The 24,997-nt window shown below is 42.3% G+C and overlaps 1 protein-coding gene across 5 annotated transcripts in view; it reads left to right on the plus strand.

The window, feature by feature from the left end:
• Positions 1–24,997, plus strand: part of myo7ab (myosin VIIAb) — a 59,478-nt gene that overhangs the window by 10,709 nt on the left and 23,772 nt on the right. For 3 of the 5 annotated variants that reach the window (XM_030068271.1, XM_030068270.1, XM_030068272.1), the window contains 21 exons: positions 231–415; positions 1,490–1,611; positions 2,056–2,198; positions 2,714–2,827; positions 4,560–4,713; positions 5,654–5,730; positions 7,835–7,954; positions 9,910–10,052; positions 11,206–11,416; positions 12,112–12,247; positions 12,647–12,753; positions 13,019–13,060; positions 15,887–16,024; positions 16,293–16,451; positions 16,807–16,899; positions 17,869–17,963; positions 18,113–18,197; positions 18,931–19,149; positions 20,151–20,468; positions 21,817–22,026; positions 23,210–23,386. In XM_030068271.1, the coding sequence (XP_029924131.1) occupies positions 231–415; positions 1,490–1,611; positions 2,056–2,198; positions 2,714–2,827; positions 4,560–4,713; positions 5,654–5,730; positions 7,835–7,954; positions 9,910–10,052; positions 11,206–11,416; positions 12,112–12,247; positions 12,647–12,753; positions 13,019–13,060; positions 15,887–16,024; positions 16,293–16,451; positions 16,807–16,899; positions 17,869–17,963; positions 18,113–18,197; positions 18,931–19,149; positions 20,151–20,468; positions 21,817–22,026; positions 23,210–23,386 (3,048 nt within the window). The remainder of the gene's footprint in view (positions 1–230; positions 416–1,489; positions 1,612–2,055; positions 2,199–2,713; positions 2,828–4,559; positions 4,714–5,653; positions 5,731–7,834; positions 7,955–9,909; positions 10,053–11,205; positions 11,417–12,111; positions 12,248–12,646; positions 12,754–13,018; positions 13,061–15,886; positions 16,025–16,292; positions 16,452–16,806; positions 16,900–17,868; positions 17,964–18,112; positions 18,198–18,930; positions 19,150–20,150; positions 20,469–21,816; positions 22,027–23,209; positions 23,387–24,997) is intronic. The other 2 variants (XM_030068274.1, XM_030068273.1) reach the window with 1 other exon arrangement.

Raw genomic sequence — 24,997 nt, forward strand, 5'->3', positions numbered from 1 at the left:
GGAAGTAACCTGGTCGTCTGTCAGAACTATCTGTATGACAGGTCTATAGGTAAATAGGTTTACTGTAGATAATGTCTAGTTTGCAGTGTAGTGTGGGGGAATAGGCTCTAAAAAGGACAAAGGAATACACCATGTTTTTGTGAGAGTAGCCAATCATTTTCATCAGTCATTTTCAGAGTGTTTACTTTGAAAGATGAGATATTTCAGCTCTTGGCTTTGGGTTCCTGCAGACGTACACCGGCTCAATCCTGGTGGCAGTCAATCCCTACCAGCTCCTGCCCATCTACACAGCAGACCATATCCGCCTCTACACCAACAAGAAGATTGGGGAGATGCCACCTCACATATTTGCCATAGCAGACAACTGTTACTTCAATATGCAGCGGAACAATAAGGACCAGTGCTGCATTATCAGGTGTGTGTGTGTGTGTGTGTGTGTGTGTGTTTGTGTCATTAACTCAGAAACTGGCAGACATAATAGGAGGGGGATCAGCCCTTTCAGCCTGTATGTACAAGGGGTGACCGATAAGTTCATGACCTAAGTTAGGTCATTCTTTTTTAAAAAATGAAACATATTTATTTTTCAGTCGAGTCCCCTCCTCTATTAACACACAAAGTCTCGTGGTCATGGAGCACGCAGATCCCTTCTGTGTAGAAGCTGGTATCTTGGAGACGCCAAGAAGTGGTGTCATGATCTGAGGCAAAACGTCAAAAACCGAGCTCCTTTTTTCATCTTCTGGAAGAGGTAGTAGTCAGAGGGTGCCAAATCAGGAGGAAAGGGTGGACTTTGTTTTCCTGATAGTCCACCAGCAGCTCTCCTGTTCCTTAGAGAATGGTGACCATCACCTGGCCTGCAGACATTGCTGTCCTGCATTCCTGGAAGGCAGAGATCCTCGGTGTTTCTGACTGTTCCAGTTGTCAGATTGTTCCGTCTCTGGTGTCATCTGTGGTTGTAGGTGATTGACCCAGGTCTCGTTCACAGTCATGAATCTCGAGTCTTGGGTCTTGAAACCAGGCTGTCATGTAGGACATTTGGAGCTTGTTGCGGATGATTGAATGGATGTGTTCCTGGGAGATTTCTAGCTCCCAGAGTCTTGTCAATGGTCCAAAGTGACAGGGGTTGTCTTCCAGGCTCTGAATGCCTTGTTTGAACTCAGCAGTCCATTTTTTTACCTGTTGGACGAAGGGGCATCCTCCCCTAGCGTGGCCACCATGTCCTCATGGACCTTCTTGGGTGTTAAGCTCTTGAGACCGAGGTAGTAGATGACAATTTCTATTTTCTTAGGAACCACTGACTTTCATGGTTCAATTAATCTGTTGCCCAAAAAAAAAAAAAAAAAAAAAAAAAAAAAAGCCTGCTTCTAGTTGACCATATGATATGATATGTGCAAAGGGTGATTGATAAGTTTAGGATAAGTAGGGATAAAATGTGTTTTCTGTGTGTGTTACATGAATTTATGACAGTGACACTGTGTTTTCTATGTGACAGTGGTGAGTCTGGAGCCGGGAAGACGGAGAGCACGAAGCTGATCCTCCAGTTCCTGGCAGCCATCAGCGGCCAGCACTCCTGGATAGAGCAACAAGTCCTGGAGGCCAACCCCATCCTCGAAGGTCAGGCAGCTGTGGTGGAGCCACACAACACAGCACCCCATGTCCTCCATCAGTTTTTATGTATCTTGGATAAAAATACATAATAATGCAAATCTGAAAACCTAACTGTCAAATCTGATCCTGACATACTTTCATTAAGATGTAAATTCAGGTCAGTGAACGCGTCAATACTTTACAGAAAAGTTGTGACCAATGACCAGAAAAATGTGCAAAGATACTTTTTTTCTTTTACACTATTTCCTAAAATGTATACCAATAAAGTAATATGAAGTAATCCATGATGTAAGTGCAGTATCTTGAAGAGTAACTCAAAGGAGATGATGCACCTCTGAAAAATGTCATGGGCTCATTGTAATCTGATTACAGTCACTGTTGACCCAGTTCTGAGTAGGATTATATGTTTTTCTCCTGTCAGCTCATTGTGTAATTTTCCCATTCATTCAGCGTTTGGCAATGCCAAGACCATTCGTAATGACAACTCCAGCCGCTTTGGGAAGTACATAGATATCCACTTCACCAAGAGAGGGGCCATTGAAGGAGCCAAGATAGAGCAGTACCTGCTGGAGAAGTCTCGTGTCTGTCGACAGGTGAGAAGCCAGATCGCAATTTACAGCATTGTTTTTAAAGAGACAGTTCACCCACTATGAAAAAAGTGATATTATCTCACCTCCCCCCAGCTGTTCTGTAGGACAGCAGTGGTGCTAACAATCTGAAAAATAACAGGCTTAATCCACTCAAAGAAGTTTTAATATCACTTTACAAGTGTTGCCTTCCAAACCTAAAATGTACAAACCATTAACAAGTGCATACTGACAATAGTTTTGATTAAATTTGTGTTTAAAACGGTATTTTTAGTGTTATCGAGATCTGGAAAGATCCAGTAACTTAGGAAGCTTAGGGGTGTATGTCCTGTTGGTGATGCTGTGATGGACCAATCAGTTCATAATCTCAACTGAGATTATGGTTGGGCTCCGTCCTTGCAACCTGTCCATCACATGTGATTTCTGAGTGATACCCAGGGCCACTCGCCACAGTCGAGGGGGACGTCATGTCTCTGTTGACTTGTTCTTTTCTTCTCTGTCTCCTCGCTGTCATCCTCCAGGCTCCAGATGAGAGGAACTACCACATATTCTACTGCATGCTGCAGGGTATGGCTCCGGAGCTGAAGACAAAGCTTGGCCTGGGCCTTGCCACTGACTACTCCTACCTCACCATGGTGAGCGTCCAAAATCACATAAACCCCATCATGAGAGTTTCACAAATCTCAGGGTACCATCTAAACAGTCTCTTCTAAAAGTTGCTGTTATTGTGACGATGCCTGATGACGAATCAGACAAGCATTGACTTCAGTAAATCACCTCTGACAGAAACATGACCAGGACCCGTTGAATTGAAACATCAAGGTGTCTGGAAACCAGGCCAAATTTTCCCAGTTCTCTCTTTGGAAATTGAAATGACAGGTTACTGGTCAGTTTGTTCCATCATGTTGACATTTCATAATTGTTTCATTTTTAGGTGCATTTTAAAACTGAATGCAAACGTGTCCTTTAAGGGAAACAAATTACAGGCAACAAACAAATTGTGGAAACTAGTTTAACTGCATTACAAATTGTAACTACACCTACACTACTATTGCATTAATGATTATCCTCCAAAATATGTTATCATGATCACCAAACACAGAAAATATGACCCAGCTTTCACCACCTCCAGAAAATAAGTGAATTCACCTCAAAAACAGGCACATGTGGCAAAATATGTATGCAGTATACATCCAAGTTGAAGGTGGTGTGAGAACAGAACATCATGGTGGGGAGGGCGCTTCTTTTAAAGGGGATGAGAGAAGCTGCTTTGACTGGGGTTAGGGTTAGGGTAACTCCACCTGTTAATGAAGTATTCCTGTTCCAACTGCCTTTCCTAGATAGTGCTTGGATGGCGCTTTTTGCCAGGATGACTCCGATCCCTAAGTTGCAAAAATGAGTTGAGCGACGATATCACCTGGTTTTAATGCCTTCACTGCTGCTAATGCTACAGCCATCAAAACAGAGCCCAGTAACTACATAATAGATATTTAACATACTGTGTTTTACATACATATGTACATACTAGGGGTGTACAGCCACTGCACTATTTGCATTTGGGTTCGGATTCGGGCTTTTAAAAATAACTCATTATTCGGATTTGGGAAGAAACCAGAAGTGGGCACACTAGAGACTTCCGCCGAGCTCGCCGGCTAACTTCCAGTTTAGCTCTCGGCTAACTAGAACGGGAATAAAATAATTTAATCGTGCAGCTCTTCTAGACTTTCCAAACGTAATCGGATTGAATGGATCAAATTGTGTTGGTGAAACGAGTCGTTGTGGCAGTGCCTCAGATGGATGTGATTGGCTCAAAACACGCACCAACATATTTTTTGTTACGTTTTGTTTTAATCTCTTGTAATTGGCTCAAAACACGCATCCAAAGGTTTTTTCTTTAGAAAAAAGCTCCCGAATAATGAGGAGAAACTTCAGACGGTTAAACGATTTGGGATCAAAGCATTATTTGTGTACTTCCGAATATTGTATTCGGGTTCGGGTACATACATATGTACATACTGTACAGTATACAGTATATAGACAGGAAGAATTCATGACTACATACAGCAGGACCTTGATTATCCAACCCACAATTTATACAGAATGGCCGGTCAGTCATACCATTTCCTTTTTCCCGTCCTCTCACTAGAAGCTGCAGACTGCCCTGCAGGAGCCTACAGATCTAATTCTGTTGTTGATACAGAACTGTTCTCTAGTAGATTGCTCTGTTATTCATTCGTTAGGTTGTTCCTGTTCCTTTAAACATTTTCTAACACTTCAGTTTTTCCATTCCAAAAAGGGGGACACCTTGTGTGTTTAGAGGTTTATTTGTGTCGGTGTAGATCAGCGCCTCCTCCTCTCACCCTGCAGGGTGACTGCACAGAGTGTGACGGCCGCGACGACCTGAACGATTACTCCAGCATCCAGTCGGCCATGAAGGTCCTCATGTTCACCGAGACGGAGAACTGGGAGATCTCCAAGCTGCTGGCTGCCATTCTGCACATGGGCAACCTGCGCTTCGAGGGCGAGTCCCACCGCATGCATCCATTACGACTGAAATCATGTGGAAAAATAACTGAAATCGCAGTGTTGATCATTAGGGGGTTAGATTGAACAAATTTCAAGATATTGACCACTGGCACAAAGATAAAGTTTTAGTCCAAACATACTGATCAAAAGACATTTAAAAAAAATATTGGTTAATATTGGTTAAACCTAGGACATTTCCACAATCAACCTCTCCCTCTGGAAATCTTCCTTTTTTTATTTGTAATAGAAAGAATACAGTGAAAAAATTCCTCATATGTTGCTCTGTGCTCCCTTGGGTTGCTAATCCACAATACTGTATTTCTGTCTCTCCATTCACTTGCACTGTGCACTGAAACATGTCCCAAAATAACAGTTTTAGCACAGAAATGAACAAACAAAGCAGATTTTGCCAACATAAAAAACAACTCCATGTACCTATTTTTTTTTTTTTTTTTTTTTTTAGTAAATTAAACATCTCTTTTCTTGCTGTTTTCCTGTTTGAATTGGAAAGTGGATCCGGCAGGTCGTCATCTTGCACTAGGAAGAAACAACTAGATAATTGTAATTACACAGGAAAAACTGGGTACCAGGACTTGTCCTGATACTGTAAAAGTGATATTTTGGGAGAGGTAATATTTTGCTGTGGAAGTGAATGGAGAGATAGAATTACAGTGCTGTGTATTAGCAGCTCAGAGGAGCACAGAGCAGCTCATGAGGAGATTTCACCACCATGTGGACTCGTGTAACACCCAGGGAGCTAGACGAGCCAACACTCGACCAAAGTTCAGCTTTTACACTCTACACTTTGCCCTCTGTATTTGGACCATCAGTGTGTTTCACTTGAAGATTTTGCTTTGAACACACAACAAACCACTTGTTGTCATTGGAAAGATGAAGTGGCTTATGCCTTCTTATCCTCTCCTCGTCCCCATCAGCTCGGACCTACGACAACCTGGACGCCTGTGTGGTGGTGAGATCCCCCGACCTCACAACTGCTGCTTCACTCATGGAGGTGAGTGAGTGTGTGTGTGTGTGTGTGTGCATGATAAGCGTGTGTGTCCTGGACTGCCAATGAAAGACAATAAAAGAGAGAGACCCGTAATATTACTGTTACGGATGCCATGCTCTCCTTTGCTCTTCTCTTTGCTCTTCCCTCAGCACACCCTCGTGGTGTGTTGGGTTTTGTTATTTTAGTTTGGGTTGGAGGTTTCCGGTAGTCTAGTTATCGGATTTTGTTTGGGAGAGTTTATTTTCCCTTTTTTTCTGTTTTGGTAGTGTTATGACCCGGCTCTGAGGCCACAACAAAAATGGGAGACACACCAAGAGAGATGTTTAACCAAATAAATTATTTATTAAATTAAAATAAATAACCCAAAAAACCTAAATATGGGGTGTGGATGTCAGTGGAGTCAGTGATGTAGGTGTGCATGAGTGAATAATGTGAGTGCGTGTTGTAAGGTGTAAGAAAACAAACTAATTCGGCATCACCGGATGACCCAGCGCCTGTGGAGAGAGCAAAGGGAGAGAGAGTGAGAGCGAGAGAGAGAGGTTGGCAACAGCCAGGCTTTTATCTCCTGGGAACACCAGGGCCCTCAGGTGTTCCTAGTTGAGCTGATGATGACCCACCTATGAGACAAAGATGAGCCATGCCAACACCCAATCTGACCAACAACCTGACTAGCAGAGGTCATCACAGTAGTCTAGGGGAAGCGCTGGGTTCACACCTCTTTCGGTTCATTTCTTTTTCTTAATATTGTTTATTTCTATAATCAACTTTTGTTTAAATGGCAATTCAGTTGTGGCATCCATCTTTATGTTATGTCCTCTCTGAGCCAGTTGTGTTTGTGTTGAGAGGCCGTAACAATTGCTATCAGAGAAAGTAATTAGTTGCTGGATATCAGTTTTTGATCAGTCTGTCTCTGCACAGTTTACACACTGATGACAGGCGAGAGGGGCGTTACATCATTCTTGTTGCTATGCAATACTATGACAACAAGCTTTCTAATTAGCATTAATTGCCTGACCTGCAGCTTGCTTTGAGTTGAGACATTTTCAACTCGTAGTGCCCGCAGGAAAAAAAAATCCTATATCCACAACAGGAAGCACACAGTTTGGAGCAGCTGCACCTGTTGCAACCAGATCATTAAGAAAAAGTCACAGCAAAATAGAATGCAAACCAATAGACATTTTTTCAACAAGCAAAAGGATTAATCACTTTAAACTGGAGGAAAAGCCAGTACACATGGTATTGGTGCATGGAAAAAACACACAGCTGATTGTATGGCTATGGAAAACATAACATACAGGTCAAAGGTGGAGGTGGCTTTCTTGTGCAATGGTTGTTCATGTGATGTTCGAATATTTTATGTACCTGTCTTTTCTGCATTTTGAGAGTCCACTAGAATACAGACATATAGGCACTGTACATAAAATGAATTATTTGAAACTAAAGTATCACTTCATATCAAAGTAGTTACATACACATAAGTTACACCATAAGGGCAAATACAATACAATTCATATACGGACATTGGTACATCATATATTCAATACAATATTTTAGAAGATCTATTTTCTCAACATGACGCCATACATGTGACCAGTTATACCACAATTATGGGATGCAAATCGTATGTGAATTTCTCTGAGGCCTGAGTGAACGGCATTTTCACGGCAGGTATTTCAGCTATTTCATACACGGTATTACAAGATGTAGTCGCATTGCCTAAATTGCCTGATAGGACCTGTTTCCTTATGGCATTTGAAACAGTTTACAAGAATTAGAGGAGGATGGAGTGGGGTGGAATAGGTTCTATGGAATTTTAGGCTTAAGTTTGATTTTAAGATCGATTTTCTCACAAGTAATAGCTCATTTCTGTTCATCAAAACTCTTCCTGATGTAAGATTTGACAAAAAAAATGATAGGAAAAGGCAGTGGTTGCCAGATCTGACACATGCTGTTAATATTGGTGTGGAGCTGCTTTTGTAATCATGATTTAGCTTTCAGGTGGTCCACCATTTTATGCACTCCGCTTATAGTAAAATCTGTGGCTGCATGTTTAAAAGGGCATGTTTGTTATCCCACTTTGATAACGCTGGCTTGTTGTGGACTGCAGGTGGAGCCCAAGGATGTGATGGTGTGTCTGACCACCCGCACCCTGATTACCCGGGGAGAAAGTGTCGCCATGCCCCTCAGCGTGGAGCAAGGCCTGGATGTCAGGGACGCCTTTGTCAAGGTGCCGACCTTCTGCCTTTTATGAATGAGTGCATGAATGAATGATTGATTGATTTCCAGCATGTACACAGCAGACAAGATAAGCACACGTAATAATAATCAAAATAATAGAAATTAAGGAAAAAGCATAGGAAAACGGAGAAAACATGAACTTATTTAATAATAAACCTTTTAGCCTATACCTGTCTAATTCATCCCCATATAGTTTTCATATCTAATTGTACACTACTCACAAAAAGTTAGGGATATTCTGCTTTCGGGTGAAATTTCAGGATGAACCTAAAATGCATTATAACCTTTACAGGTGAACTTAATGTGACCTTCTGTAAACTCTTGAATGCACATGTCCAACTGTTCAGTGTTTCAGTACTTTTTGCACAAGTTGCTGTTCTCTAACAAGGAGCTTAACGGCAAAATTCACAACAGGTGTTTGATCCATGAATCGACCAATAAATTTCCTGGTTCAATTAGAATTGGTATTTAAACAGTCCTCCTCATCATGCTGTTCACATTTTGACATCATGAGACCAAGACGACACCTAACAGTTGATCAGCAGCACCTCGCCATTGCGAGGCTTCAAACAGGATGTTCTCAGACGGAAGTGGCCACTGAGCTTAGAGTGTCACAGAGTGTCATCAGCAGGTTGCAACAGAGATACAGAGAGACTGGAAGAGTCACAGAAAGACATAGAAGTGGACGTCCTTTGGCCACATCCCACACTGATGACCGCTTCATTGTGAACAGTGCCCTGTGGAACCGGATGATGAATGCCACTCAACTCCAGGCACATTTAAGGGAGGTGAGAGGCACCCAAGTGTCACGTCAGACCATTCAAAACCGTTTACACTAGCATGGTCTGCGTGCTAGACGACCTGCAAGGGTACCTGACCACACCACCAGGCACAGGTGTCATCGTTTTGCATGGGCCAGGCAGCATTTACGCTGGACGAGGGAGCAGTGGGCCTCAGTGCTGTTCTCTGATGAAAGCCGATTCATGTTGAGCAGAAATGATGGCCGCCAACGATGTTGGAGACGTCAAGGAGAGCGCTATGGATCAGCCACTGTTGTCACCAGACGAGCCTTTGGTTTTGGTGGTGTTACTGTGTGGGCAGGTGTGTCTAGTCAGTACCGAACTGCCCTACACTTTGTGAATGGTACAGTGACAAGCCCATACTACCTGAATAACATCATTAATCCAGTCATTGTGCCCCTGCATGAACAACACAGGCCTAATTTCATCTTCATGGACGACAATGCTCCAGCTCATCGAGGTCGCATCATTAGGGAATGGCTGCTGGAGACTGAGGTACCTCAAATGGAGTGGCCTGCACTTCCTCCAGACCTGAATCCCATAGAAAACCTATGGGATCAGCTGAGTCGCTGTGTAGAGGCTCGGAGCTCTGTACCCCAGAACCTCAATGTCCTGAGGGCCGCCCTTCAAGAAGAGTGGGATGCCATGCCTCAGCAGACAATAAGTCGACTTGTGAACAGCATGAGACGTCGTTGTCAAGCTGTAATTGATGCTCAAGGGCACATGACAAGTTATTGAGACATTGACATTTTTTGTTGTGGTATATCCACCACTGTTGTTGGCTTTTTTTTCAAGAAATTGTTTGAGATGAGGAAATCACCAGTGCATGCTTCTACTTAAATGCCCTACTTTCATGATATAATATCACTGTAGCATGAACTTTTTACATTTTCTGTAAATTTCACCCGTAAGCCAAATATCCCTAACTTTTTATGAGTAGTGTATATAGATAAATGCCCTTTTATAACCATTAATCCTGCAACTTGAGGCGATTTGGGATTTAGTTCCTCTTTAAGTGTTAGACAAAATCCCAGAAAAAATGTCCTTGAATCATTACTTGGCTCCGGACAAGAGGCTGAGCAACACATCTAACTGTAAATCCTGAAAAGGCGTGTTCTGTCTGACTGTGTGTGTAATATTCCAGGGTATCTACGGCAGGCTGTTTGTTTGGATCGTGGATAAGATCAACGCAGCGATATACAGGCCACCGTCCTGCGAGAGCAAACTCGTTCGCAGGTCAATCGGTTTGCTGGACATCTTTGGCTTCGAGAACTTCACCATCAACAGGTAATTTTTACTTGATACCTCAGTAAGGAACAATGTGTAGTTGTGAAAAAAAGTGAATTTGCTCAGGTTTCAACGGGTTAAGGGTGAGTGTACCCATTATTTTTGACATGGAGAGTCAAGAACCTGATGGTGGTTAAATCAACCACACCTGTGGACACAATATCATCAAAGGAGAGCCACATGCATTTAGTGTGGGGACAGATTTGGGTCCTGCTTTGGACAGCACTAATGCAATGAAGGTTTTGAAGATTTGCATAGCTGGACTGACATCTGATTTGCTGACAGTTTGGATGCATTGTAATTAAAATCTGGATATTGGTGGAAGCTCCTCCCTGAGTTAGAAATATTTTATATCAGATGTTTAACCAGAGAAATTATTCCACTTTGCAGTCTGTCAAACTTGCCCTCTCAGGTGTAAATACCAATTAAAGGATCATACCAGTGATGTTTAACGATCGGCCCATTTACTACAATTTACCCACGTTTTGCGAGGGTACTAAAGATTTCATATAATCAAATAATAATTAAATTACAATTTTTGGTTGAAATGGCCACCATCTGATGTTCTGCTTCTGTGCCTAACAATATTGTTGCCATCATAACCACAGAATTGATAATTGGCTGTGGAAAGCAAAACTTCTCCCTGGGGAATATTTTCTGGTGGAGAAAGTTCAAGTCATCAAAACACAACAGTGCTGCTGCTTTTAGGAAAACTCATGTGGAGGACTTTATTACGGTGATGGAAAACTGGAGTGAAGAAAGTCTGAAGTCTCTGAAAGTTCATTTTCATATCGTAGTGGAATGAATGGAAACCAATGGCTGGAGAAAAGGGAGGAAACATGATATTGAAGTTCTAAAATATGACTGCTTGCTTTAGGGAAAGATTAGCAGAAATGTGAAGTTTAAACATTTTTGTATTACACTAAACATGCAAAATCACTAGTGTGGTCCTTTAAATTTATAGATATGCTATACTGGCATAAAGATATATCAATATAAAATACTGGCTGCCAGCACAAGTATCATCAGTGTCAGCCATCAAGAAAAATCCAGTGGAACCTGAGTTTCTATGTTCCTGCTGAGTTGCTCAATGTGCTCTAGTTCTTTCACTCTGCCCACTCGTTCCTTTCTTCACTCTGTTTTCTTGCCACAGCTTTGAACAGCTGTGCATCAACTTCGCCAATGAGAACCTGCAGCAGTTCTTTGTTCGCCACGTCTTCAAGCTGGAGCAGGAGGAGTACAACCTGGAGGACATCAGCTGGCAGCACATCGAGTTCACAGACAACCAGGACGCCCTGGACATGATCGCCAACAAGCCGATGAACATCATCTCTCTCATTGACGAAGAGAGCAAGTTCCCTAAGGTACGATCCCATCCATTGTGTTGTATTCTGTTACTGAATGCAATACACAGCATTATAGAAACAATTTCTATCACAGCTGTAATATAGGAACATAATTTTGATGTACTAGAAAAATACAGTCTAGGGTCAGTTTGCTGATAAATATTGGATGGTGTTGGTCACTTCTAATGTCCTAACTGCATACATGTGTCCAGAGAGTGCATCACAAAAGCTGATGCTGTTGCTGCACTGCACACCTCAAGTTTGTGCATTTAGTCATAATGTAAATAAACCATGGATTTGATTTGTTTGACTTTGGCAACAGCAAAATGGATGAGGAGAATAAGCTTGCTGTGCTCTCAGAGTATGTAAACAACCTCACTGATTATAATGGGAACGTTCTGTTTTTTTGCTGGTGCTCATTGCTACATGTCCTGTCAGGAGAAGGCCACATCTGTAAACCCTGCTTTAAAGAGGAGCTCACACACCTCAAAGAGCTTCATGTCATACATATATTAATTTCTTGCCTGTGCTTTAATGAACGGTCTTTTTTACCATAGTGCAAAAATGTTGTTCCAGAATCTTCTCGAACCAGCCAAGACCAGCAATTCTGGTGGAAAAACAGTGGCATGAAAATGGTTCAATTTTAAGTTTTTGATTTTTTATGCATGAATTGTGTCTTCAAAGTTGGCGTCTGTTTTTTCTGCCTTTTCCAGGGAACCGATGCTACGATGTTACATAAACTCAACTCCCAGCACAGGCTCAACACCAACTACTTTCCTCCTAAGAACACCTATGAAACACAGTTTGGCATCCAGCACTTTGCTGGTGTGGTGCATTACGAGACCAGAGGTAGGTCCTGTTTTATTGGTCCTCTGCATTTACATCTTTTCATATCATAAGAAAATGTCACCTCCACTGACACCATGAAACAGTGATCAATGATGATTTGCTTTGTGTATTTTCATATAAATAAATGTCTGTTTTCCTAATTGGGCACAGTGACTTGTATCACAGTAGTGACTCAGTCAGTACCCAGTGTGTCCTTTGGGAAAAGTCCTCACAGGAAACAATATGTTTTATGTCTCCAGCAATAGCTTGGCATAAAGCGAAGAGCTGGGTATGAGTAGTTGTAGCCTCGGCAGCAGAGCATCCAGGGAAAAAGACAGCATGTGGGCGTACTGTTTGATGGGACCATGGTGTCCATGAAATGTCACAGTATCCCTGTTCCTGTCTCCTCCTGTCCTCCAGGATTTCTGGAGAAGAACCGAGACAGCCTGCACACTGACATCATCCAGCTGGTCCACTCCTCCAAGAACAAGTTCATCAAGCAGATCTTCCAGGCTGATGTGGCCATGGTGAGATCGGCAGCTGATACCATTACATTTCACTTAATTAATCATGAGAACTAAACTACTGGCGGTGGTAGCTGAGTGATATATTTCTGTAACCCTCTTTGCGGTACGTTGTCATAGCTTTTAGGGTGCTGCATTTTCCAGCTGATCATGGCATCGGTGGCTTTTGCCTCCCTTTAGCTTTTCTGTTGAGTTTCACTAACAGCACTCCCCTGCTCTTGATCTTGTCTCTTCTCTCTCTTTCATCTATTTTGTCCTCTGACATCAGTTTCTGTGTGGCTATCAGCAGCCCAGCACCCCCACTCCCAAGGTAATCAAAGGCCAGTAGCAGCATGTGGTCTCTCCTGTTTGTCTCAGTTCAGTAACGTGTGCTTCGTGTGAACCCAGATACCCACGGTGCAGCTCCAACTGGTGGCCACTAAGGGGTGCTCTTTCAGTCTTGATATAGGGCAAGCACAGCTGACACCTAATTAGCATACATAATTAGGTGCTAATTAAGGGATTATTTCTGATAATTGAAAACGATAAAGTAAGTTATATTAGTCTGCTTGTGTCATGAATAATGCAAAGTCAAGTCCAACCTAAAAATGCCTACTGTTTCAAGAAATGTGATTTTAAGATTTTGGCTAATTAACAACTAATTATGCATGCTAATTAAGGCATGTTAGGTCAAAAGTTCTTGCCCCATATCAAGAAAGAGGACCCCTTTAGTGGTCATCTCTGCAGAAAATGGTGATTTCTGCCCAAACTACACACACCTGCCCCTTACAGACCAGAGATCAAAGCTGATTCGGATTGGCTGAGTATGTCAGTTACTCAGTGATTCATAGCCTACCCATAGATGTTGTTTCGTTGAAGCGTGTTTTGTGTATTGCAGTGAGCAATGCACAGACCTATATACCGGTGAAACTAAACAGGCATTAAACAAACACGCGGCTCAGGATGGAGGTCCAACACTTCAGGTCACTTGAGGGGTAAGGAACAGTTCTTTGAGGACGAATCTCCAACAACCGTCGGTCACTCTTGGCCGCATTAACAAGTGGTAACATCCCCACACAAGTTAAATACCTGGGACTCCCCTCCAGTCTGTCAGAGCTGCAGAACTGAAGAAAGCTTCTTGGATGAGAAGTGAAACGTCTTCAAGAATCTACAACCAAGTCCAGTTGCCCTCGATTCCACCCTCCTTGGATAACTATGAACTGGATCTCTGACAAAGCCAAATACATTTTAACTTTCCAATTAGGGAAAGATACCATACCATGCCCGGATGGTCGGCAACCCCACCAGCTACTTCCACAAGCAAACCAAGACAAAGTGCTACTAGAAATTAAAATGCAGATCGAGCCACATATTTTTGTCCAAACCTGACCTGAGATGGGAGCACAGTAACCAAGCCCGACCTGAACCTGACAGGTATCCTTTCTTGTGTCAGAACTCGACCGGAGCCCAAGATTTTGCTCGTCCTCCATTACTGGGTTACATTTACCTTCTGAAATAGCCTACGTGATGCCTTTAACATCATCACGTAAACTCCCGAGCAGACAGCAGGTCCATCATTTCTCACTAAAATATCTCTGATGTGACCGAACCTGACCTGAACCTGAACATAATTCCCAAATTATTTTCAAAACCTGGCCCAACCCGACGGGTCCCAACGAGCTTGGGTCAGGTATCCGCACTTGAGATTGCAGATTTTAGCTTCCCAGCCCTTTGAAATTAAAATAAGAAAACTGCATTCAATGAAATGGCAAACTCTCTGAGATGCACCCCTCTCAGGAAAGTTTTTCTTTTTGCCTGTACAAAATGATAAATTCTGTGTCAGGGTATTCTTGTGTTGCCTGCATGTTTGTGTTCTGTCCATGGTGTGCAGTAGTGATCATCTGCGTGCAGCCCATGTTTGTGTACATGCTTGTCATCCCCTTTGCTCGTTTGTGACTCAGCGTTTTGTGGAAATGAGTGTCTCGATATGATGGGATGATATGCTTTGATATATGTCATGGGCTTTCCAATTCCATACAATCAATTTGGAGCAACAAACTAGCACCGGCAACAACTTACTGGAATGTTAAAGTTTACCTCTGTGAGACCCAGGAACTCATCAGTGGGCTTTAACTTCAGTCCCGCCTCTGAACAAAATTCATTTTCTTTTTCATTTTTTTGTAATTTTCTTGTAATTAAAAATTATTTTTCTGTTTTTTTAAAATAATTTTATGTTATTGTACGGATTTTATTTTCATTCTTTTTGTTGCAATTTCATTTTAAATAAGTTTTTGAAAGAAATCAACTCAAATGGTTCATGTTTCAGTGGGTTGAAAATGTTGCATCATAAGGTGCAACTATAAATTTGACAGAAATCTTGTTACATTATGTTGGACGTGCCATCTTGTTGTGAATAGAATAAAATATAGGAAACACAGTTCATTTTCGCAAATAGATCACAATGATCCAGCAAAGACACTAAACTCAGAGCAGGACTTAAATGCAACCTGGACACACCTGGAGAACAGGAGGGACAGCAGACAGACTGAAACAACACAAGGGGGACATGATATGTATTATCACATGTTTGCATTGCAGTATACTGAATTCCAGCATATCATCCCATCCCTGCATACCTTCCAGAAAAACCTGTGATTAAGTGGAAGCCTATCTCTGAAGGGTGCCTGTCAAAACACTGTTCACATCGGAGGCAAAACCAGCTCAACAGCCACTGAAACATCCATCACGCGTCCATTTTATATAAAATAACATTGAAATTTGTATTGTATGCTTCATACCAAAGTTACAAAATACTGTGAAATAACAGGAACAAGTCAATATGTGGCCTTAATGAGCCAATGGCCTATGAAATGTTCAGTGACCAGGGAATTTCGTTTGGAATAGACAATCAGTAGCTTCTGTGATAGACTGGGCTGTAACTTCAGAATCATGCAACCCTGTAGGTATTTTTGAGGAAAAGCACTTTATCTGTTTTTGTATGATTTTTTAGTTCATCCCTGTTACTTCCTGTCGTAAACAGGATGTTGCTACTTTACCTTGATGTTGTTGAAACCTACTTGTTTCTCTCTCTCTCTCTCTCTCTCTCTCTCTCTCTCTCTCTCTCTCCCTCCCTCCCTCCCTCTCTCTCTCTCTGCAGGGTGTAGAGACCAGGAAGCGCTCTCCCACCCTGAGCAGCCAGTTCAAGCGTTCCCTCGAGCTGCTGATGAGGACGCTCAGCGTGTGTCAGCCGTTCTTCGTTCGCTGTGTGAAACCCAACGAGCTCAAAAAACCTATGGTGAGTACAGTAGCCTGTATGGGCCAAACAACACCAAACAACGCCTTCTGGATCAGATGCAGAGGCTGCAGCGTGCCACCGGGAGCCCTGCCAGGGAGGGGCTTCAGGAGTAGCAGTAGCTGTTTTGTATTCTCAAAAGTATAAGAAAAAGACTTTTTCTCATAAATTTGTGAATTTTTGTCAGGGATTTCTTTAATCTTGGAAATTCTGAGTCTCTTACACCTCTCCATGTTATTCTGTGTGTCTGTCCCTCTGTGTTATTTATTAGTTATTTGACAGGGAGCTGTGTGTCCGACAGCTGCGCTATTCCGGCATGATGGAAACCATCCGGATCAGACGGGCTGGCTATCCCATCCGGTATACCTTTGCCGAGTTTGTTGACCGCTACCGGGTCCTCATGCCCGGAGTCAAGCCCGCCCACGTCCAGGTCAGCAGCACAAATACTGTGTACTCACCTCTGTTTCTGTTTCCCAGCATATTTCTTATTGTTTCAATTTTGAAGAGTTGTATTCCAACAAAAGCTACCTGTTAGCTGCATGGTAAGGATTTAATGATATTAAAGTACTACAAGCAGCACATTCACTCACACTAGTTGTCTTTGGGAAAGTATTTGTCATGCAACGTTTTGGTCAGATTCCAAACAAGTGACAACTAATATTGTTGAAATAGATTTGATCGAATTTCAAAGTGTAATCCAACAAATTATCAAAGTACCGATAATCTGTTGTCAAAGCGCTCATCATCTTGGAACAGTCACTCCAACATCGTCTTTCCGCTCTCAGGAGGACCTGCGAGGGACCTGCCAGAAGATCGTCTTGGCCCGGCTGGGGAAACACGACGACTGGCAGATCGGCAAGACCAAGATTTTCCTCAAGGTTGTCTTTCTCATTTAAAAACTTAGTGAACATCCCGGACGAGCCCCCAGTTCATGTGATGCCTCTAATATCCCTGTCTTCCCCAAGTCCCACCAGCCACAAAGACAAATACGCTCAATATAAAGAGTGTGAATTTATTTCCAGAAAAGCGCTATAGAAATGCAGTCCATTTACCATTTTATTTAACAAACAAAACACATCTATATAATTCTGCAAAAACTAAAGAAACCAAACGACAACAACTTACCTCCGTAACGAATAGAAACATGAGAAAACAAGGTCAAACAAAACTGGCAGTCCACCCCGACCAACTCACAATCAAATTAACAAAAACTGCAAACTAAATGTGGTCAGTTAGGAGAGGAGGATGATGGGAACAACAACAGAAACAGCAATTTTGATTGAGATCTTTATTTTGAACATAAAAACAGCAGTAAAATCAGACAAAACAAAATAATAATAATCAATAGTCAATAAAGGTAAATAAGAAAACAAAGGTCCAAAAAAAATAAAGTAAAGTAAAAAAAAAATAAAATAAAAATAAAATGCATCTATCGTCATTAACATGCTCGAAAAGGAGTAGGAAGAAGTAAAAACTTATTTAATCCTACCCCCTAATCTCTATTTCATTATAATGTCTATTTCATTATAATCAGACAGAAAATAATCTGTCCATCTGTAATTTCTGTACAAAAAACACAAAATGTATTAAATTAAAAATAAAATAAAAATATAAAAAATAAAATAAAAATCTCCTCAATATCAGGTTGTTGTTTCGGACACTGATGGAGCTGTGTTGGACCTCTGCACATATGATTTTTTTTTTTTTTTTTTTTTTTTGCACTGGCCAGGGGAACTTGGCTGAAAAAATATTTCAAAGCAGGAACAGTATAGAAAAAAGTTTGTGCACCGCTGCCTTGTGGTGACCTCTTACTTTATCAGCCTTTGTCTCCTCCTGTTTGTCGTCAGGACCACCATGACATGCAGCTGGAGATCGAGAGGGACAAAGCCATCACAGACAAGGTCATCCTCATCCAGAAGGCCGTTCGGGGGCTCAAGGAGAGGTGAGGAACTTTCTACGATCGGTCAAGGGCGCTTAAATCTGTTTTGTGTGTTCATTCTACTTTCTATGTGTATTACAAATGAACGTCCATGTTCGGCTTCATGTTGACTTGTGATTCCTGAACTCCTCTCGCTCTGTCGTCCGACTCAGGACAAACTTCCTTCGAGTGAGGAGCGCTGTGACTGTCATCCAGAAGTACTGGAGGGGTTATCGGTGCAGGAGGAATTACCGAACTGTGAGTCCCTCCATCCTTTTGCTTGCCAACAAACCATTTTCAAGGATCCTTAAGACTCGTCTCTGTTAACTCCACCAGCAATGCCTTTTTTTTTCCTCACACATGTCTTCTAAACATATTATTGTGGATAGCACTTCATTTAAACAGACAGACCAGTGTCTAAACTCTTTCCCCTACAAGTGAAGCTAACGTGGACTGAGAAAGTGGTGGAAATTCTTGTTAAGTGAATTTGAACTTTGTAGTGTTGTGTTTTAAAGCTCCCTGTGTGTGATTTGAGTCCACATGTGGTGAAATATCTTCATTAGTTGCTCTAGATTTCTATCTTTCCGCTCACTACCCATTTTTGTATAATTCCTGTATAAATCTGTGAAAGTCAGGTCAGGTTTTCTGCAGAGGCTTCCCATTGGATCTACTGTCAATTTAAAGAAGAAAATATTTAGAAAAGAGCTGCTTTATTTCCTCAAAAAATGGGAACCAGGACTCGTTGTGTTCTATACTGGCAGGATCCACTATGTTCGCTTTCATTTTATCTGTGAAAAGTGGTATTTTGGAAGCAGTTTTGCTTTTTTTGCCGGAAATTTAAGAGCAAAAAAATACAAAACTTGGTGCAGCACATTCTCAGCACTTGGTGAAGCACTTCATTAACAGCCCTATCAAAGCCCTGCAGAGACATCATGCTGATTTTCGCATGTGTGTGACTTGATAATTAAAAAAGCGTTTTGTCTTTGTGCAGATGAAGACGGGTTTCCTGCGCCTGCAGGCCCTCTGCAGGTCCAGGAAGTTCTACAAGAGCTACCAGCTGGCCCGGGTTCGGCTCACCCTCATCCAGGCCCGGTGCCGCGGCTTTCTCCTCCGGCAGAACTTTTGGCGGCGTCTTCGTGCCGTTCTGACCATCCAGGCCTACACCAGGGGCATGATTGCCAGGCGACTCTGCCAGAGGCTCAGGGCAGAGGTAAAAAGTTCTTATATTTACTACTGCTATCTCTATCATGTCGCTTATGGGCCGGAGAGAGAGGGCTATTGGTGTTAAACGCAGAACGGAGGAAAGTGGAAAAAGGGGGGGAAAAACTGTTAAGTGCCACAAATTAGAATCGACTAACCTGAAGGGAAGCGGCAGTAAAGCCTTAACACATATTTCTTGTAAGGCCAGGATTAGACAGGAAGCTTTTTATCTGATACTCGGATATAAAGCACAGCCGTGAGAGCCGCTGGTAAACCAGAAAACAAGAGCTCAGAAAGTACAAGGGACAAAACCTCATTCTGCTGCTCATCTACAATTTGTGAGCTGTTTTCAAGCTAATTTAAGCAAACAAATCCCATTTGAGACAGAGGATGTGGCTGCACGATGGGCGGTGGACACTGAAAATAGAAGGAAAAGGGCATGGAAATGATCTTTATTTACTCTTTTAATATGAGCTTGTTGTGTTTTGTTTATGTGAAATACATAAATGTTTGTAAACGTTGTTTTTATTTGTAATAAATATGCTGCCTTATATGCCATTGTTGCACATACCTTCTCTCTTCTACTGTCCTGAAATGGTACATTTTGAATAAATTGACTACTTTTAAAATGTTTGCCCTATCTCAATTTGTTATTAAATCGATAAAGCATATCATAGATGCTTTGCTAAAAACTTCTAAGAAATATTCCAAGTCTACGGCTCCAGTGACTATACAAGAAAGGACCTATTTGGTGAAGGTGGGTGTTGTCTACTAAAGATTAGCTAAATTAGGGTAAGTAAATGTAAATTGTATTCCACTTAAAAGAGCAGTAGTGGATTACCCTCTTCGTTCCTCAGTAGTCTTGGGTAGACTAGGATTGCAACAGAAATATAAAACATAGATCATAATCATGACCAAATGCCCACCTGCACCTCACCCTCCGTTTTTCTAATTACAAAACTCAACTGAAACCTTTGTCTTTCTCTCGTCTCACCGCCCCCCCCCACGCAGCTCCAGCATCGCCTGGAAGCAGAGCGCCAGCGCCTGGCCGAGGAGGAGCGGCTGCGCAACCAGATGACGGCTCGGCGGGCCAAGGCCGAGGCCGAGAGGAAACACCAGGAGCGGCTGGTCCAGCTGGCCCAGCAGCAGGAGGAGAGGGAGAGGGAGGAGAAGGAGGAGGTGAGAAGGAAGAAGGAGATGCTGCAGCAGATGGAGAGGGAGAGGGAGCAGCCCGTCGACCACTCGGACATGGTGGACCGCATGTTCGGCTTCCTGGGCAACACGGGGCCGCTGCCCAACCAGGAGGGACAGGCGCCGGCTGGGTTTGAGGTATGAGGGCTGATTGACTGATGAGGGCTGATAATTTCATTACACGCATGTTAAAGTCAGAAACTTTCAAAAAATACTCCTCCATTCCACTTTTGCACCTGACTGAAAAAAGCCAAGGCTGCTTCTAGATGACTGAAGATCAGCAATTCTAGTATGATAAGAGTGAATGTGTGACTTAGGAATTGTGAGAAGACATGGGAAGTGAATTCTTAAATTGAAATACTACAGTGTATAATATCTAGAGTCTGTGAGAGACAAAATTAGGACATGGACACAGATCTGGTTTTGGCTTGTGTGGACAGAAGTTATTATCACAGTTACAAAAGTGTCACATTAAAAAACTGCTGCAGAAATCATGTCTTCCCAACTTGTGATCCATGTTGTTCAAGGACCATACCAGTGATTCTGAATGTTTGGCCTATTTACTACAATGGACCTAAAACACAGACAAAAAAACTATCGATTTTTGTGTATCGTGTGGAGAAATGTTTGACTCATGCAATAAAAGGAACTGTTTCCGGCATGTTTCTGGAGCCAGAAAACCAAGAAATCGGTCACTGCCCCGTCACTAAACTGACAGCCAGTGGGTTCTGAGATTGACCAACAAACCATTTTTCAAATCATGCGGGGGCACTAAAGATTTCCCGAACATATAATCAAAATCCCTTGATTTTAAAATTATGATTTTAAAATTATGATGAATATACAGTTGTCCCTCGCTGTAACGCGGTTCACCTTTCACGGCCTCGCAGTTTCACGGATTTTTTTTGTGCAATTTTGCATGCTTTTTTTTTTTTTTTTACATCGCATTGTGTTCTGCGTCCTGATTGGCTAAGGGAGAACCCACACATTGTGTTCTGCGTCCTGATTGGCTAAGGGACTGTAGACCATTGTCAATCAGTCTCCTCCGTGCCGTGTCTCCTGTACAGTACAGAATGCGTTCATTCTATAATACTGGACTTATTTTTCTACGAAGGTTTGAACTTTGAGAGTTTAAACAAGAGAGAAAAGTGAGAAAATGTTAATGCCTGTCTGAGAAAAGTGTATAAAGTGTGTAGTGAGGGGTTTTACAGCCTTAAAACATCTAGAATCATTGTAAAAAATAAAGCTGACTACTTCGCGGGTTTCGCCTATTGCGGGTTATTTTTAGAACGTCACTCCTGCGATAAACGAGGGACCGCTGTACTGCATATTCTCTGCTGTTATACTCTCACACACAAACTCTTAGATGCTTGAATCCGGTATCCTTCCATTATTTACTGCTGCAGCGTGCCAGTCCACAGGTGTAATTAGTCTCATCTGTTGTATGTATTTCTCTCCCTGTGTGCATTTCATCCACCTGGACCAGGACCTGGAAAGTTCTCCTCGGAGTGAGGAGGCAGAGGAGGAGATGCTGCATGAAGCTCCGCCGCTGCCTGACGAAGAGGAGGAGGATCTGTCCGAGTACAAGTTCTCCAAATTTGCTGCCACCTACTTCCAAGGTGTTTCCACTCACACCTACATCAGGCGGCCCCTAAAACAACCTCTGCTCTTCCACGAGGATGAAGGAGACCAGCTGGTGAGTTTGACCTTTGACCCCAAATCTGAAGCTCTCTTCACATGCACACACAATCCTCCTTAGTTAATCCATTTCTTAGATCTTAACTCAGACAATAATAGCAATATTATATATAGTATGTGACGCTAATGGGCTCTAACAACACAAACAAAACACAGACAGTAGTTAAAGCCAAAAATCGCCTACAGAGGTGTATTTTTAAAAAAATAATTTTAAAAGAGGGCTGCCGAGGGATCTGTTTAAATCATTTTTAAATTGCCCTGGTGGCCGATGAAGTGAAGCTGGACTTTGAGTAATCTGCTGGCACTCCAGCAGTCAGGAGTCTGGCCGCAGTGTTTTAGACTAACTGTAATCTTGATTTACTCTGCCAGTCAGACAGCTGTAAGAGGAGTTACCACAGACAGGATGTGATGGAATGTAAGTGCGGTTGCGTTCCGGCTGCGCCGCGGCTGCCGGAGCAGATCAGGGCCACTCCAGTCAAAGCGTGTGATTCCTCCAGACACGTCCCAGTGCGTTTCAGCAGAGTCTAAGAGGAAGCTCTGCGCTCTGCTCCACTTAAAATGCATGCCCAGTCTGTTTTTGCTGGGAGCCACATTGAGCCGTGCAGGGCGTCAGACACAGGAACGGCATAAAGCATCTGGTCAGTCTCAACACTGTGCAGACTCGTACACCAAGAGGTTCATCTTGGAAATGGAGAAACACAAGAAGTCAACAAAGTCTGAGCAAGTCCACAATATCAGACAGGCAAAACGCTTCGCTTCTGAAACACTCCCGGTGTGAAGCCAAGCAGAGAACGGGACAAAACTGCATCACACACATGACTTCACAGAGCCACGCCAGAATCAAGGAGTAATCCTGAAAAGTCTCCTGAGGTGTAGGAAACACGAATGTGAAAACTTTAGCTTTGTTTGTGATGGAAAAACTGTGTCCTCCTCCTCCTGTGTCATAAAACAATATCGCTCTATGCAGTAAACTTTCTCAGCAATAGGTTTGTTTATGGTAATTGTATTAATGTTTCAAAATTAATGAGGTAGTGATTTACTCTTTTAAAAAGCCATACACAGCACCTTTAAGTAGGAATACTGTCGATAGTAGAAAAATAGCTTGTAAATGACTGGTAACTAAATCAAGCCAATGAATGAATGCTCCTCCTGCTGAGTTAAACCTGCCTCCTGTGCTCCAGGCGGCGCTCGCGGTGTGGATCACAATACTGAGGTTCATGGGCGACCTCCCGGAGCCCAAGTACCAAATGACCATCAATGACGGCAGCGAGAAGATCCCCGTCATGACCAAGATCTACGAAACCCTGGGCAAGAGGACGTACAAGAGGGAGCTACAGGAGCTGCAGGTGGAGGGGGAGGTGAGAGAGGATGGACATGAAGATGGATGGATACTGTGAATAAGATAGAATATAGCTGGATCCCGGCTGGATGCTCCAAATGCTAACTGTTAGCCTCCTGCCATTGAGGTGGACTTCCCCCCGGGCTAACAGTCTTAAAAACAACCACTTTAATCCACTAAAAGAAGGTTTAACTTCACTTTTCAAGGGTCACGTTCCAAACCTAAAATGCACATACAAACACTGTGCAAATACTTATTCAAATTACTGTTTAGAACTGTATATACCTTTATCAACACTAAGAAAGATCCAGTAACCGATTGTTCACTGTTAGCTGGGGGGAAGTCTATTTCAATGGCAGGAGGCTAACAGTTAGCGTTTGGAGCATCCAGCCAGTATCCAGCACTCAGTAACACTGAGAGGAAGAGAGTATCACTACTGTCCTACAGAACACGTAGAGGGGTGGTGGGAGGGTGTAAGTGGAGTTTTTCAAAATGGGTGAACTATCCCTTTAAATGAGATCATTTCAGATACTTCCTGAGGGTTTGTTTTAGCCTCCTGAGGGAGCAGGGAGTGGGTGGGGTTTACCACGTCATGAAAATTTAAACAACAACCTTAGTGAGTTGTGTATATGAATATATATTGGTGTTATGGACACATTATGGAGGTTAATGATGGATCTAATTCACCATCGCCTGTCATTCACTGTCATGTTCAGCATCTCCAGGTGTGTGTTGTGTGTTTCTGTGTTGCTCGCTCCTCACAGAGGGTGTGGAGACTATTTTTACTGGTTATTTCAAAACACTCCTGATATGTAATCTGAAGATGTAATCATTTTACTAACAAAATGTATTAGTTTAGTTAGGAGTGTCATTCTTAGACACCATTGTGTAATTCAAATGGACAGATGTTGCTCAGGATGTTTTAAAGGTGTGAAAAACTCCTACTGGCTGTTAAAATGAAAAGGGCAGGAGGGGTCAGAATTAAATTTGGGCTCCACAATAGGAGGAGTTATGAAATGTGTATAAAAGCAGACAGGACACAAACTGGAACAGGAGTTTGCTTATTGATCCATGGACCAGCTTGGTTTATTATTCTACCCTGACCGAGAGGAATAAACCTGCTCACTGCATCAGAGGTTCAGTTCATTCGGAGTTATTTCAGAGAGGATATTGGGCAAGAGAAGAGTGGAGGAAGACCATCACTCATCTGGTCCAAGTGGTGGGTTTTTCAACAAGGGCTAAAACAGAAAACAAAAATGTATTTGTAGTAGTAGTAGTAGTTCTTTATTCCGAGTAAGTAAAAACAAACAAAGAAAAAAGAAAAAGAAAAGTAATCACACAGTAATGGACAGACATAAAATAAATAAGCTTAAAAATGAAAACAACACATAATGAGTTAATTTTACCTCTCTGGAGAGGAGTGGGAAGAAGTAAAACTTATCAAGTCCCACCCCTCGTCCATAAGTCAGTTATGTATTATTATCGTTAGGCTCCCTTTTCCATATGAAGCATACATTAATTCATTATTTGGACTAGTTCTGATATTATTATTATTTGCACTTTTTGTACTTTTTGCATTTGTTTTTATTGGTCCATGTTTACCACAACCAGCCAAAAACGCCTAGCCTGT

This window comes from Myripristis murdjan, chromosome 14 (assembly GCF_902150065.1).
Source record: "Myripristis murdjan chromosome 14, fMyrMur1.1, whole genome shotgun sequence".
Lineage (NCBI taxonomy): Eukaryota > Metazoa > Chordata > Actinopteri > Holocentriformes > Holocentridae > Myripristis > Myripristis murdjan.